Source organism: Gallus gallus, chromosome 6 (assembly GCF_016699485.2).
Source record: "Gallus gallus isolate bGalGal1 chromosome 6, bGalGal1.mat.broiler.GRCg7b, whole genome shotgun sequence".
Lineage (NCBI taxonomy): Eukaryota > Metazoa > Chordata > Aves > Galliformes > Phasianidae > Gallus > Gallus gallus.
This window is the reverse complement of record NC_052537.1, coordinates 30,759,039-30,773,044: the sequence shown is the minus strand read 5'-3', so window position 1 is coordinate 30,773,044 and position 14,006 is coordinate 30,759,039. Positions and strand designations below refer to the sequence as shown.

Genomic DNA, 14,006 nt, shown 5'->3' with positions numbered 1-14,006 from the left:
ATAATGAGCTCCGTTTATATTCCTGTACTTTAAGTAGAAACTTAAGCTAAGAACTTGATATTTTTTAACAGCTTATATTTTAATTAATGTTTTCTGAAGTTAGATGTCTTTTCCTTTTTTTTTTTCAGACTTTTTTTTCTCATTCAAGTGTATTTGTGCTTGTGAAGGAGAACAAATCATTCCTAAATGCACCCAGCTAGTCAGTGTTTGATCACAACAAAAATAATGTCAGGATGTACACAAAAGGCCTGCATTTAAGTGGCTGATTTTGTGTATATCAAGTTTAGAATATACAGCTGAGTAATTTAACCGTAGATGAGTCCACGGAGCTAAGACTTGTTTAAAATTTTGCATGCATTTTTGAAAACGCAAGAGCCTGCTTTCTTTATTCTTTCTGGCAAAAGTGTTGTGAAGAACCTGTAATGTGACTTCCTAGTGGAATCTAAAAGCACGAACAAAAGATCTCACAACTGAAGAACTGACTTGTCTTTGTCTCTCACTGGGACTGTTGGCTTCAAGGTCAGACTCACTGATGAGCTCGCATTTCAGGTTCTCCAGAGCCCTGTAGGAGCAAGGTGTAAATCACACTGTGGGATTTCCAGCATGCTTTGATTGTGGCAAGTTTAAAACTTCACTTCTTTTAAAAGAGTGGTAAATTTTCTGTGTGCTGTGTGCGTAAGAAGGATTTTTGTAGCCAAAATGTAGAACTTCTCCATATTGAGAAAAAGACTGAGGGCAAGATGTTCATAGAAAATGCTTTATCCAAATTGAAAATAAGTTATATTCCTAAAATAACTGCACAAAGTAGGACTGTATCATGACACTTAATACTAGCTTATTTGTGTTTGCTTGAACGTACAGTAACTATTTAATAGTGCTTATTTCCATGTAAGTTTTCCCATAGGAAAGGATTTACTCAGATAAGTTGTTGGTTTAAAGGAAAAAATAGGCTTTATTTGTACATTTACAGATGGAAATGACAGGCAGTCTTGTACTTGATGTCAGTATAATTATCTGAATAAGACGTAAATATTAGTAATTATGCTTGTAAAATTTGAGTACATGATCAGGTTTGACACTGACATGTGGGATTAGGGAAGCTGTGGAACAAATGGATATCATTTTTTCTTTGTTATTCACATAGACTCTTTCAGTCTCTTTAAGACTTAAAGACACTCTTCAAGTGTTAAAGAGAAACACTCTAAGTGTTTTGAAAGATACAATTTATTTCCAACTTTATTACAAAACCTCAAGTTTTTCATTGTTGCATTTCTGGCACCCTCATCTGTTTTTAAGTGCAACAAAGTATGAATGTTCCAATGTTTTTGTTTAATGCTCTGGAAGTGGCAGATTGCTAAAAATACCTCAGAGCTAGCTCACATTTCATGAGCAGCATGACTGAGTGCTTGCTGTGAGTCACTAGGCTGCAGTCCTTGGCTTCTTCCTGGAGTGATTAAAATGGGCAGCTCCCTCAGCTGGCACAGCCATATCTCTTCATGTGTAGAGTGTGGATCTCTACAAAAAGCCATATAAATACCCTGGAGGAGAGTTTATGGGGTGGCCAGGAGGATGCTTAAAGAACAGTCTACATGCAATTGAGTACTTTTTAGAATTTAATCAAAGTAATTTGATTCAGATTTTGTTTCCTCATCTCATAAGACAACACTTTGTGTCAATTCTGGTACTTTTGTCTTATGTTTGAGTGTTTAAAAAAAACCCTCAACATTAAAAACAAGGGAGCTTTGTTGAAATATGATACATGTGGTGCTGTCCCTGCTAACATATGTAGAGAGAGACAAGACTGGTTCTCTAAATAACTCTCAGATATAGACTCCTAATTATCACTAACAGTAGTATTTTAGGACAAAGTATGAAAATACCATACCTAAAATAGATGTGCTGCAGAATATTGTTTGATATAAGCAACTTTCAGCTCCATTTGCATATGGTTCTATTGAATTGACACTGCCTTTCATGCCACGTGGATAGTGTGATTAGATTTAGCATTACAGTTGTATTCCCATCCAGCTGGCAAGTTAGGGGAATAAAACTAGTTCGGAGATTTCTTTGAGAAGCATTTGCTATGCTTTCTGCCCTTTTGAAGAGATGCTACATCCATCATTGTCTTATTCTTAATTTACATCCAGCAAGAGAAGGAAGAGCAGCATCAGCTAGCAGTCACTGCCTTCTTAAAGAATTCAAGAAAGGAGCACCAGCGTATCCTTGCACGCCGTCAAACTATAGAAGAAAGAAAAGAGCGCCTTGAAAGTTTGAACATTCAGCGTGAAAAAGAGGAACTGGAGCAGCGTGAAGCAGAGCTCCAGAAAGTCCGTAAAGCTGAGGAAGAGAGGCTGCGCCAGGAGGCAAAGGAAAGAGAAAAGGAACGTATCCTGCAGGAACATGAACAAATCAAAAAGAAGACTGTTCGTGAGCGCCTGGAGCAGATTAAGAAGACTGAATTGGGAGCCAAAGCATTTAAAGATATTGATATCGAGGTAAAAAGCTTATTATTGAAGCATTGAGGAATGTTTTGTGCTTTTAAAATTATACTGATAGGCTGCCTGAATTTCTTGTTCTTTACTGGTTTTGTACTGTGACTGGTCTTATATGCAATCTCTTAGAAATGAGACTGCCAGTTTGGCACTTAAATATTAATTTGCTCAACAGTGTTAAGTAAACCTTAATACTAAATTTGGATAGGACTATTTTATCTGGAATAAAGTCCAGCTGTTATTTTAAGCCCCTTGTTTCTCAAACAGTATCTGATCTGTGAAAGATACTCAGGTTCTGTTTTGTTGTACTTGAATCGTATCCAGATTCTTAATTGAGATACAAATGTTTTAGAGAGCTTTAAAAATAAAATACAAATTACCCCAGATGTCACGAGAGAGAGGAAAAGAAGCTGAGAATGCTTCTGAAGCATAGTAGTTTAAAAGTTAGGGGAGGACTGCTGACACTTAAATGAACAAATTCACATTTGTGACAGAAATACTGTTTGCTTCCTTTTGTATTGATAACTGTATTTGGCTGCAGGATCTTGAAGAATTGGATCCGGACTTCATTATGGCTAAACAAGTGGAGCAGCTGGAGAAGGAGAAGAAGGAACTTCAGGAACGACTGAAGAATCAGGAGAAAAAGGTACAAAGTAGTAAGGGTGCTAAGCTATGTCTATACAACACTTATGACAGTGGTTGTGAACTGTGTATTCACATATATGATATATGGGTTTTCAAAATGCTAACAAAAGAAAGTAAATGCACGATAAACCAACGTAGCTCCTAGTGTTGATGGACAAATCTATTGTGTTTATTGAAGCTAATTTGCAACTAGGCTCTTAAGCTATGTGTGAACTGCATCTTAGTTGGGAAGACTTGTACTTGAAAATGTCTTCGGAGAAAATTAAATGCTCAGAGAAGGGTAGGCTTGAAGAGGACCTAAATTAATTAATTGTATCAGTCCTCACTGAAGGAGAGGAAATTCCACTGCTAGAGTTCATCTAGACTGTAGAAGAGAGTCTACGTGAAACTTGTATGACTGCAAGTGTGGGAAATGTGCTGTCAGAGTAAATAAAAGTATATGACCTGGGCAAGGTGAAACTCGCCCACGTTTTCAAGACTGAAACAGAGTTTATGTGATCCCATTGGCAATTTAGTTCACTTAAAACCAACTTGATGTTTGAAAGTTGCACGTACTTTCTCATGAAGGGGAGCAGAGAGAGAGAAGCTGTTCTTTCTGGTCACTAGTGATGGGATGCAAGGCAGTGTCTTACAGCTTCATCAGGGAAGATCAGGTTGCGTATTAAGAAAAGGTTCTTCATTGATAGGAGATCAAGCACTACAGCAGGCTCCCCAGGAGAGTTAAGTGCAACTCACAAAAACATTTTACAAAGTTCTTCACCAAAAGCTTTAAAGAAAACTTAGCAGCAGTGACATGAAACTAAGTCTTCAACTGAAGTTCAGTTTAGATGTATTTTGTGTAGGGAAAGTAGGAAATAAAATCAACCAATCTTTAGCTTTACATATTAAATGATTGTCTGAAGACTGAACATAGGTTGTCAATAGTGAAATCTGGCTTGTGCATCCCAAGTATCACGTCCACTTCCAGTCCCTTTATCTCAAACAGAGTGTAGGTTAGGTGGAAATTTGAGGTGAGAAAAACAGGAGTTGTTAATGGTATGGATTGGCTTCTGCCTGAGAGATGACTTTGTAAATTAATACCATGATGTCTCAGAGATTTCTGGAGAAAGGATATAGTAGCAGATATAGTAGCAGACTACCTATGTGTAGGTACAAGAGGTGCCTTCATTCTGTGAGCTGTTGATCCATAGGATTTCTTTCCAAAGTATGCTGTGTATGAAAAGCTTCTTTGAGTTCAGTAGCAGACAGGGAGAAATGAACTGCCTGCTAAATGGAAGAAAAAGAAGTTCATCTCAGGAAATCCTTGGAGCTGAAAGTTGTTGATGATGGGAGACTGTTTGGAAGAGTGTGGACTGTGTTCTATCCTAGGAATGCACTTAGGTGCTGATGATAGAGTCAGGTGTTTGTTTAGGTAGGGCTTTGATCCACACGGTTATATAATAGTGATATCTATATTGGAGAAATTGGGATTTCTTCCAGAGGATGTTGAAGAGTGTGTGTTCTGCACTTGGTCTTTGCATTATGACATTCTGAGGGTGTGTTCTCTTTATTTAGATCGACTATTTTGAACGAGCAAAACGCTTAGAAGAAATTCCTTTAATAAAGACTGCCTACGAGGAGCAAAGAGTGCGTGATATGGAGCTGTGGGAGCAACAGGAGGAGGAGAGGGTAAGAACTTTTATTCAGATGATAAAATCCATCAGCTGTGAATGAAAAATAGCAGCTTTGCGCTATTTTTTTTATTCTCCTGGCTTCACCCAGGAAAAGATGAGAAAAAATTGGTCTGAAAAATTGTTAATTTTCTAGTTTTATTGTGCAGTTATACAGCAGTACCTTTTGACATGGATCTGAAAGAAGATGTAATTTGAGTAGCAACTGAGGCAGAACAAATGCAAATATATAGCAAGCTTTTCCTTCATGTTATTTTTTTTATATTATCTCTTTAGATCACCACCTTGCAGCTGGAGCGTGAGAAAGCCCTTGAGCATAAAAACAGGCTCTCAAGGATGTTGGAGGATAGAGATTTATTTGAAGCCAGGCTCAAAGCATTGCGACGGACGGTTTATGAGGTACGCAGAGATGATACTGAAATAGCATATTTCTGTGAAGTAATGAAACCAACTTGTAACTCAGTGATTCTTCCTGAAAATTGCAGATTAGAATCTAGAAAATGATGAAATAATTTATTTACTGCTTTGATTAAAAATAGATATTCCTGCACCCTTTCCTAGGTATTATCACTTAAAATTTTTGTCAACTTCTTCAACAGCTTATGGAAAATAAGTACCTAAAAATACCTTTTCTTTAATACAGTTGATCATTGTAGCATATGAGTAGCCAGCTGTATCTTCAGAAATACTTGGATTTGCTGTGGTGATGGCATATATTAAACTGAGACAGGGATGGTTTAGGTTAGATATTAGGTTGAAGTTTTTTGCCCAGAGGGTGGTGAAGCAGTGGAACAGGTTGCCCAAGGAGGCTGTGGATGCCCCATCCCTGGAAGCATTCAAGGCCAGGCTGGATGTGGCTCTGGGCAGCATGGTCTGCTGGTTGGCGACCCTGCACATAGCAGGGGGGTTGGAACTTGATGATCATTGTGATCCTTTTCAACCCAGGCCATTCTCTGACATTGAAAATAATCCTGAAGCTTAGAAATATGTTGAAATACATAGAAATACTTGTATGTTTTTTTTATCTTTTTCTTTGAATCTGGAAATTATTTTGCTAGTATTTGGTGCTGCAAGTTGCATTTTGTTTGCCAAATTTGATAACGAGTTAGACTAAGAGGGCAAGGAAAAAACTGTGCTGGATTCTCTGCTGTAAGTATGGGTAATTTAGGGAGGTCAGCAACTAGGTAATGTATTTATGTTCCAGAAGAAGCAAATAGAGGACTAAAATTGTGATTGCTGGTTGTGTGTCTTAGGAGTATATTCACTTCTATCAAATTTGCTGCAGAAGAAGGTTAAAATGGTAAACAGAAGCATATTTGCTCAGCTAAAAATCAACTATAATACATTGCAGTTGGTTGGTGTTTCTCTGCAGCTTTTTTTTAGCAACTTGTGTTTGCGTTCAGATCTTTAAGTGCTGGTAGTTTCATGTGTATTTTTTTTGTATTTCAGGATAAACTCAAACAGTTCCAGGAAAGGTTAGCAGAAGAGAGACGCAATCGTTTGGAAGAACGCAAGAAGCAACGCAAGGAAGAAAGACGCATTACTTATTACAGAGAGAAGGAGGAGGAGGAGCAAAGATTACGAGAAGAACAACTACTTAAAGGTATAACTGAGAATGTGATTGCTGCTCGGATGAAGATTTTTTGTATCTGAGTTCATAATCATGCAATATTTAAAAAAATAATACACAAGTCCTTAGTGTCATACTTACAAGCACTACTAGCTGATCTCGTCTTCGTCCTCCTCTAAAAAAGAATCCTCTACTATACTTAATGTAGTTACTGATGTTTAAGCTGGAGTGTATGTGGCCTGTACATCTAAGTACCCTTTCTTCTCTTCTTAGCTAGCAGTTCAAGGTGTCAGGCTAATGAATGTCTCAAGGATTCTTTTCCTGTTGCTTTGGGATTAGGATGCTTCCAGAAAACCTATTCTGCGGTTACGCACGTTCTGTGAAATGCTTAGTTGGATGGAGATGTATATTTAAGGACCCAAAGGAGGAGGACTATATTTTTGTACATCCTCTCTGTGTACAGGAAAGTAGTGTAATTGTTAATATGTTCTATTTATTTATCCAACTCTGAAGAGCGTGAGGAGAAGGAGCGCATTGAGCGTGAGAAGCGTGAGCAGGAGCAGCGCGAATACCAGGAGCGTGTCAAGAAGCTAGAAGAACTAGAGAAGAAGAAACGTCAAAGAGAAATGGAGATAGAAGAAAGAGAGCGTCGTAGAGAAGAAGAACGGAGAGGTCTGGATGATCCATTCTCTAGAAAGGTAGGTAATACTTGCATGTTTGATTTTCTTCTTGGCTGCTCTTATTTCTGTAGATTATTTGGAAAAAGTTGACAATTGATTGTAAAATAAGTGGTTTAAATGATTCAGTAATAGTGTGTCTAATTTAATAGCTAAATTATTAATGTCACTTATTTTCAGCTCTTCAACTCTTGAATCTCTAGATTTGTAGTAAAGTTGAGCAAAGGTCACCAAGCTGTTCAGTAGCTAAATGAGTAAAGATTAAAAAGAATATTGAATATAAATTAACACAAATAAAACAGGAGAGCTATGTTTGGAGCATGTGTAATGACTCATGCAAGTCACAGATTAGAGTAGCTATTGGAGGAAAATTCCAGTCTAAACATAAAAGTCTAGCTTTCTATTTTATAAGAATTACACAATGAAATAAAAACAAGAGGTATGTGTAGCTTCCCTTTGACAGGTATAGGGGAATATCTTTATACCAATCCATCAGGAAATACAGAAAACTTATTTCATAAATAAAATGCTTAAGATTTGATAAATGTAACAAGCCTTCTAAACTCCCACTTCTTCAAACCTTAACAATAAGAGAACTTGTATTAAATTCCATCCACCTTAGCCACTGCCCTTGTTTAAAGAATGCTTCACTGCACTGGTATTTTTCCACGTAAGAAGTATTCTTAGCCACGGGCACCTGGCTGTATGGAAAAACTGACTTGGATTCTAAGATACCCATGCCACATGAAAAATGCCATTTGCAGTTTTGGAATTCTTTCTTCCTTTGTTCTTGTTTCTTGGGATTCTTTATACAAGAAGACTATTAAAAATATTTAAATAGGTACTCAGAGTAGTGGATATGTGAGATCTAGCCTGGCCTGTTTATTTCTCTACATGGCAGTGTAAACTTTGCCAAATTAAAACACTTGAAAGGGTGGTATCAAACCTTCTGTAAGTAAGTATGTCTAATTATGTGAAATCAGTTATTTTATGTGGCTTATCTAATTTGATTCTTATGGTGGAATTCAGAAATAAATGACTGCATTAGAAGTAGTATAGTTTGATTTTGTAAGCAATTGGGAAAGACGTGTAACCTTTATTAAAAAAAAAAAAAGGAATAATTGTTGCTCTGCCCTCTTCCCTCTTTCTAAGCAACATGGGTGAATCAAAATACCTTAACTGTTTTGTGCCTTAAGATCTCGTGTTAAGTGCTGTGTAAACCCAGAATGAAATGGTCTGTGCTACAGAGAGCTTATGATTTATTCAGTCGCATTTTCTGATCTGGTTAGAAAGCTCAAAACCAAAGAGATTACATATTCACTCCTACTACTGTTAGGCAGCAGGAAAGTGAAATTTTTGGAACATCTTTGTGTGTTAACTCTCTTCCTGTTGTTGATACACTAAAATGCTTATGAATAAATGTATTAACTCCTCGTGTATGCTCCTACCTTGTTAGAAAAGTGTGTGGCACAAAGGGATCCTAATGTTCTTAAACGGCTATGAGCAATAAAGTTCAGTTATTCCACCTCTTGGTAGTTCAGTATTCTCTACGGTGTAACAAGTGATTTTTTTTAAAGGCACATTATGCTGTTTAAGGCGTAACGTACATGCTGGAAATCTTTATTTTGAAGTATTCAAGAGGATATTCCTACTTCCCTTTGACATATAGGAATCTCGTTGGGGTGACAGGGGAGAGTCTGAAAGCTCCTGGAGAAGAGGTGGTGAGACGGAATCCGAATGGCGACGAGCACCAGTGGAAAGGTGATGATTGGGCTCAGTATCTGTGGGCTCTCTTTTTTTTTTAAAGCTGCACTAACAGTAATCTCTCAGGCCTTTTCATTTCTCTAAGTTACCTTCTAATTGCTTTTACGAATCTCAAAATGAGAGATTTTGTCTCACAACTGCATTCAGATGTTCTTCTATTTAGGTTAGATACGTGATGGCTGGCTTACGCCTTCTACATCTGATAAACATAATTATGTGGGTTCTTTTCTAAGTAATAATTTTGACTCGCTCAAACATTGGTGGCAATTGCATAAGTAGAGGCTGGGGAAGGATGATGAACAGATGCAGAGTTCCTAGAGATTTGAGATTTTCCATTTAGAAAACTGACAATAACTGTGAGAAAGAAAGTCAAAGTTGAGTGTCTTGAAAGCTCCTCAAGTCCCAGAAGAGCTCACAGAGCAGAAAATGTGTGCTTTATGTAGGAAGAATGTTCTGATGGTACTTTGCTCTTTTAAATCAAAAGTGCTTGATCACATCTATACTTTCAGGTGTTTGGGATATATTCAGTAATAATGAGAACTGTTTGTACAGTTGTAGAAAGTAACATCTTTAAAACTTGTCCATCCCTCTGCTTCACAGCAGGATGCATTGTTCTTAAAATATTTCTGAAGAAACATGTCTAGTTGTTCTTAAAAGCCTGTGTTGATGGAAATACCACTACTTGTGCTAATTGGCAGTATGTTTTACTGCTTAATTACCCTTACAAATAGATATTTATAAATGTCTAACCTTAATTTCCACTGCTACAATTTAAATCCATTACAGCTTACTCTGACTGGAAGCAAATCAATTTACTGTTTGTCTTTAGTAATTTCTTCTAACATAGTGGAATAAGATCTCTTGATAAAGTAGTGTCTTAAGCTCTCTTTAAAAGCTGTGTTGCTCTTCTTGATAGTGATCCACTTTCTCTTGAATTGCAACATCAAAAATTGCATGAAACTCTCAAGTGAAGCATTTTACGTACGTATTGCAGAAGTGCTTAATGCATCTGTTTATATGCTTCAGATTTAATACATTAGCTTGCAGCTAAAAAATGTCTGGCAGGCATTGATTTCTCATGGAGCGGGTCTGACATGCATGTAAAATTAGGACACAAATCCTCACAGTTACAGAGCAGCTGATTGTCTTGTGCAGCAGTCCCCAGAGTACAGGATTCCAGGTGATCAGCATATTCCAGTGCTCTCAGTCTTTTCCTTACCATGACTCCTGTGGGCATTAAGCTAAATACTGTCTCCAGGGAAGTGACAAGGTAGAACTCTCTAACTGCATTCAGTAATGTCTGATCCTTTCAGTGTTACAAAAGTAAGCATATTCTAAAGATGAGCTGATGACACAATAGCCCAGTGAAAACTCTCACCAATGTTTTTTATCCCTCCTACAACCCAGTAAGAGAACCCCTATAAGTTGTCCTAGCCTGCCAGAGCCTGCACCCTGCTTGCAGGGTATAGTTGTACTGCTGTACTCAGTTGTGTGTGCTTGTCAGGGAGAGCATCACCGATCTGTTGGGATTTTAGGGTTGGTGTGTTTGTGAAGATGGGGGATGCTTCAAAACCATGGTTTTTATTTTTAATGAGTTCTTTGAGATACAGAGGTTGTCAAATGAAGCTTGATGTAGAAGCAAAATGCCTTCTCGGTTTTATTGCAGCAGATGACCAAAAGAGACTACTAAGCAGCTGTAATGTTTAAAAGGATAATAAACTGTTCAATATTTACTGAGTCAGTAGGGGAGCTGACCTATCACTTTCGTATAGCACTAAAAGCAATTAGGCCCTGTGCATTTGAAAACTGCAAGCGCTGTAAGTGTACTTGCAACCATACATCAGGTAGTCAGAAGTGATTTTGATGGGAGTCAACAACAATGTAAAGCTTTTCTAGATGTCAGTTTCAACTCGCTTATTCCTTGTGGCTTTACAGAGATTGGCGCCGAGGAGAAGCAAGAGATGATGAAAGACCTTTCCGGCGAGGAGATGATCTGCCCCGACGAAGTGATGATCTGCCTCGGCGAGGGGATGATCTGCCCCGACGAGGTCCTGCAGAAGAAAAGGAACGGCCTTCTGTGGAATCGAGTGAGGACAGGCCACCTCGGCGTGAAGGGGATGAAGACAGACCACCTCGTCGTGAAGGGGACGAGGACAGGCCACTCAGACGTGGTTTGGATGAGGACAGACCTCCCAGACGTGGCCTGGATGATGATAGAGGGAGCTGGCGGGCTGCAGATGATGACAGGGGTCCCAGGCGTGGAATGGATGATGACAGACCCCCGAGACGTGCTTTGGATGATGACAGACCCCCGAGACGTGCTTTGGATGACGACAGACCCCCGAGACGTGCTTTGGATGACGACAGACCCCCGAGACGTGCTTTGGATGACGACAGACCCCCGAGACGTGCTTTGGATGACGACAGACCCCCCAGACGCAGCTTGGATGATGACAGAGGCAGTTGGAGAGCAGCAGATGACGACAGAGGACCCAGGCGTGGGCTGGATGATGACAGGCCGCCCAGACGGGCTTTAGATGATGACAGGCCACCCAGGCGTGGGCTGGATGATGACAGGGGCAGTTGGCGTGCTGCAGATGACGACAGGGGTCCCAGGCGTGGGCTGGATGACGACAGGGGTCCCAGGCGAGGTCTGGATGATGACAGGGGACCGTGGCGTAACACAGATGATGACAGGCTCTCCAGACGAGATGATGACAGGGGGCCATGGCGTAGCAGTGAAGATTCAAGGCCAGGTCCTTGGAGACCATTTGGTAAACCAGGTAAAGCAGAATAATGCAATGATTTTTCCTCCAAAGTGTGGTTGAGCCAGCAGATAATGGATGTGATATATTTGATGCAAAAGATAGGCAAATCATCTCTGAAAATGTCTAGAGTAATTCTGATAATATGGACACTCCTTTGCTTAGGATAATTAATCCTTTTCATTTGGTTCAACTAAACAAACCATGCATGGCCAAAATCAGTGGTATTTATTATTTGCCTGGATTATTCCTAAAGGTCACATAGTATTGGTGGTGTTTACCTGTATGCAAAAAACAAGATAGACAGGTTTAATGCTTTGATGGAGGAAGAACATTTTCACTGGTTGAGTGCACCTTGATCTCTTTCCCTGCCTGATCTGAAATTAATCTGCTAGGAAGGATTTTGATGCATCATTGCATCACTCAAGTGGGTCTGGTTTGGATAAGGTTTTTTTCTTTTTTTCTAGATATGGTAAAAATAGGAGTATTTTCATACTTTCTTTGAACATCCTCCATTGAGTAGGATTTTAGATGAGGTGACCTTCTAAGGTCCCTTCCAAACTGAATTATCCTACAGTCCTATTCCTATGTGCTTTGTTTCTAATCCAGAGTAGTAGTGTTGGTAACCATTACTTGTTTCTGATTGTGTTCGAAACTGTTCCTGATTTTTTTTCATTCACATTTGTATGTTTATTATATTTTTATTTTATATTTTTACAGGTGCCACATCAACTCATTAGACATGAATTCTGTAATCCAAACCAGTACCAAAATTATCACAAGTCATTATATTTGCACTCCAGCAGCTTTTTCCTATTCAAAAAGACCAAAATACTTGACGAAACAGTTTATGGGAGAGAAAAGTAAATGCATCTTTGAGGGATTAAAGTTATTCATAAATTCCTTTGACTCTGTTGCTTACAGGGGGATGGAGAGAGCGCGAGAAGGCCCGTGAGGACAGCTGGGGGCCTCCCCGAGACTCCAGGCCTCCTGGAGACCGCGAGTGGGACAGAGACAAAGACCGTGACGACAATGAGAAAGACCGAGAATTTGACAGAGAAAGGGATTTTGATCGAGATGATCGTTTCAGGCGTCCCAGGTTTGACTCCTTTGTGTCATTAAGAAATAGTCTGACTTCACGTAGTGAAATGAACTGTGGTTGGTGTGTAAGAAATGGAGTTCTTTAAGGTACTATGTGGATAATGGCGTAGCGGTTTGTTGTTCTTAAAGTGCTAACAGAGTAAATCCCAGAATGCTTTACTGCTTTAAAATATTTTACTTTTTTTCCCCTGTACATCATATTTCATGTTAGGCTCCAGAAAAGATTTTGGAAGTCAGCATATTAAATAGAGACCCACTGGACCTGAAAATATCTGTGTTATCATCACCTCTTTCCGTAGCAAAGATAAAACATTAACATTTAGCCTTATTTTTTCATTTTGAATGGCAAAAGGGATGATGCTGGTTGGAGAAGAGGACCAGCTGAGGAAACATCTAGCTGGAGGGATTCGAGTCGTCGTGAAGAATGGGACAGAGGTGGCCGTGACATGAGAGATCGCCGCGCTGATGACAGAGAACCACCGCTCAGGAGAGGACCACCCCTCAGATCTGACCGTGAAGAACGTATGTTTGTTTTGGTGTTCCTAAAAGCTTGCAATTATACATGTCCTCTATGTTACCCTGGCAGCATTAGGAGATGATTTTTTTTTTTCAGCCACTTAAACAACGTAATACAAAGCAGCAGTAGTGTAACTGAGAAATTTTCCATAAATCTTGTTTTTAGTTGTACTCTTTTCTATCATAGTAGCAGTTCAGATCTGCAGTAGAAGGATAACACTTTAAGTCTGCAGTTATTGCTGTCACATTACATTTGAGGTGAATGGAAGTTTTTTATAGTTCAGTTATCAAGAGAGGTGTCCCAGAAAGTAATTTCTGTCCCATTTCTCAAAACCGAGAGCAATATTCACAAATAAGGCCTTATGGGTTTCACACTGTTAGTGATATTTATTTTTGATGAATAACCTACTTTAACTATGTACATTAATGAGTTTTAGTTATGTACATTCACTTATACTTTGCTGTCTCCTATAAAAACCAGTAACAGCAAAGACTTTTAGCCTGAGATACCACACCTTGCCATTCTGGAGTTCTCATGTTCAGAATTTCATTTGGTTTCTGCCCTGAGCATTGGTGCTCCCTGACTGTTGGGTGCTGTCATGCAGCTGATCTCAGAGCAGACTGGAACAGAACACACCTTACAGGACCACAGCTGGCAGAAAGGTTGAGGGCTCCCAGTGTGGGGAGATATGTATGTGTATATATATATACATATATATATGTATATATATATGTATATATCAAGAACTACTTTATTGTTTGACCATCTGGTTTGGTATTTGACACTTGTTCATTCATAGCTGGGG

The 14,006-nt window shown here is 39.0% G+C and overlaps 1 protein-coding gene across 1 annotated transcript in view; it reads left to right on the top strand.

Annotated features, from left to right (window-relative positions):
- EIF3A (eukaryotic translation initiation factor 3 subunit A) overlaps window positions 1-14,006 on the top strand; it is a 28,484-nt gene that overhangs the window by 12,680 nt on the left and 1,798 nt on the right. The window contains exons 12-21 of the mRNA XM_421787.8: window positions 2,148-2,495; window positions 3,034-3,138; window positions 4,692-4,805; window positions 5,084-5,206; window positions 6,257-6,410; window positions 6,891-7,075; window positions 8,724-8,815; window positions 10,754-11,601; window positions 12,508-12,682; window positions 13,037-13,206. Coding sequence (XP_421787.4) covers window positions 2,148-2,495; window positions 3,034-3,138; window positions 4,692-4,805; window positions 5,084-5,206; window positions 6,257-6,410; window positions 6,891-7,075; window positions 8,724-8,815; window positions 10,754-11,601; window positions 12,508-12,682; window positions 13,037-13,206 — 2,314 coding nt within the window. The remainder of the gene's footprint in view (window positions 1-2,147; window positions 2,496-3,033; window positions 3,139-4,691; window positions 4,806-5,083; window positions 5,207-6,256; window positions 6,411-6,890; window positions 7,076-8,723; window positions 8,816-10,753; window positions 11,602-12,507; window positions 12,683-13,036; window positions 13,207-14,006) is intronic.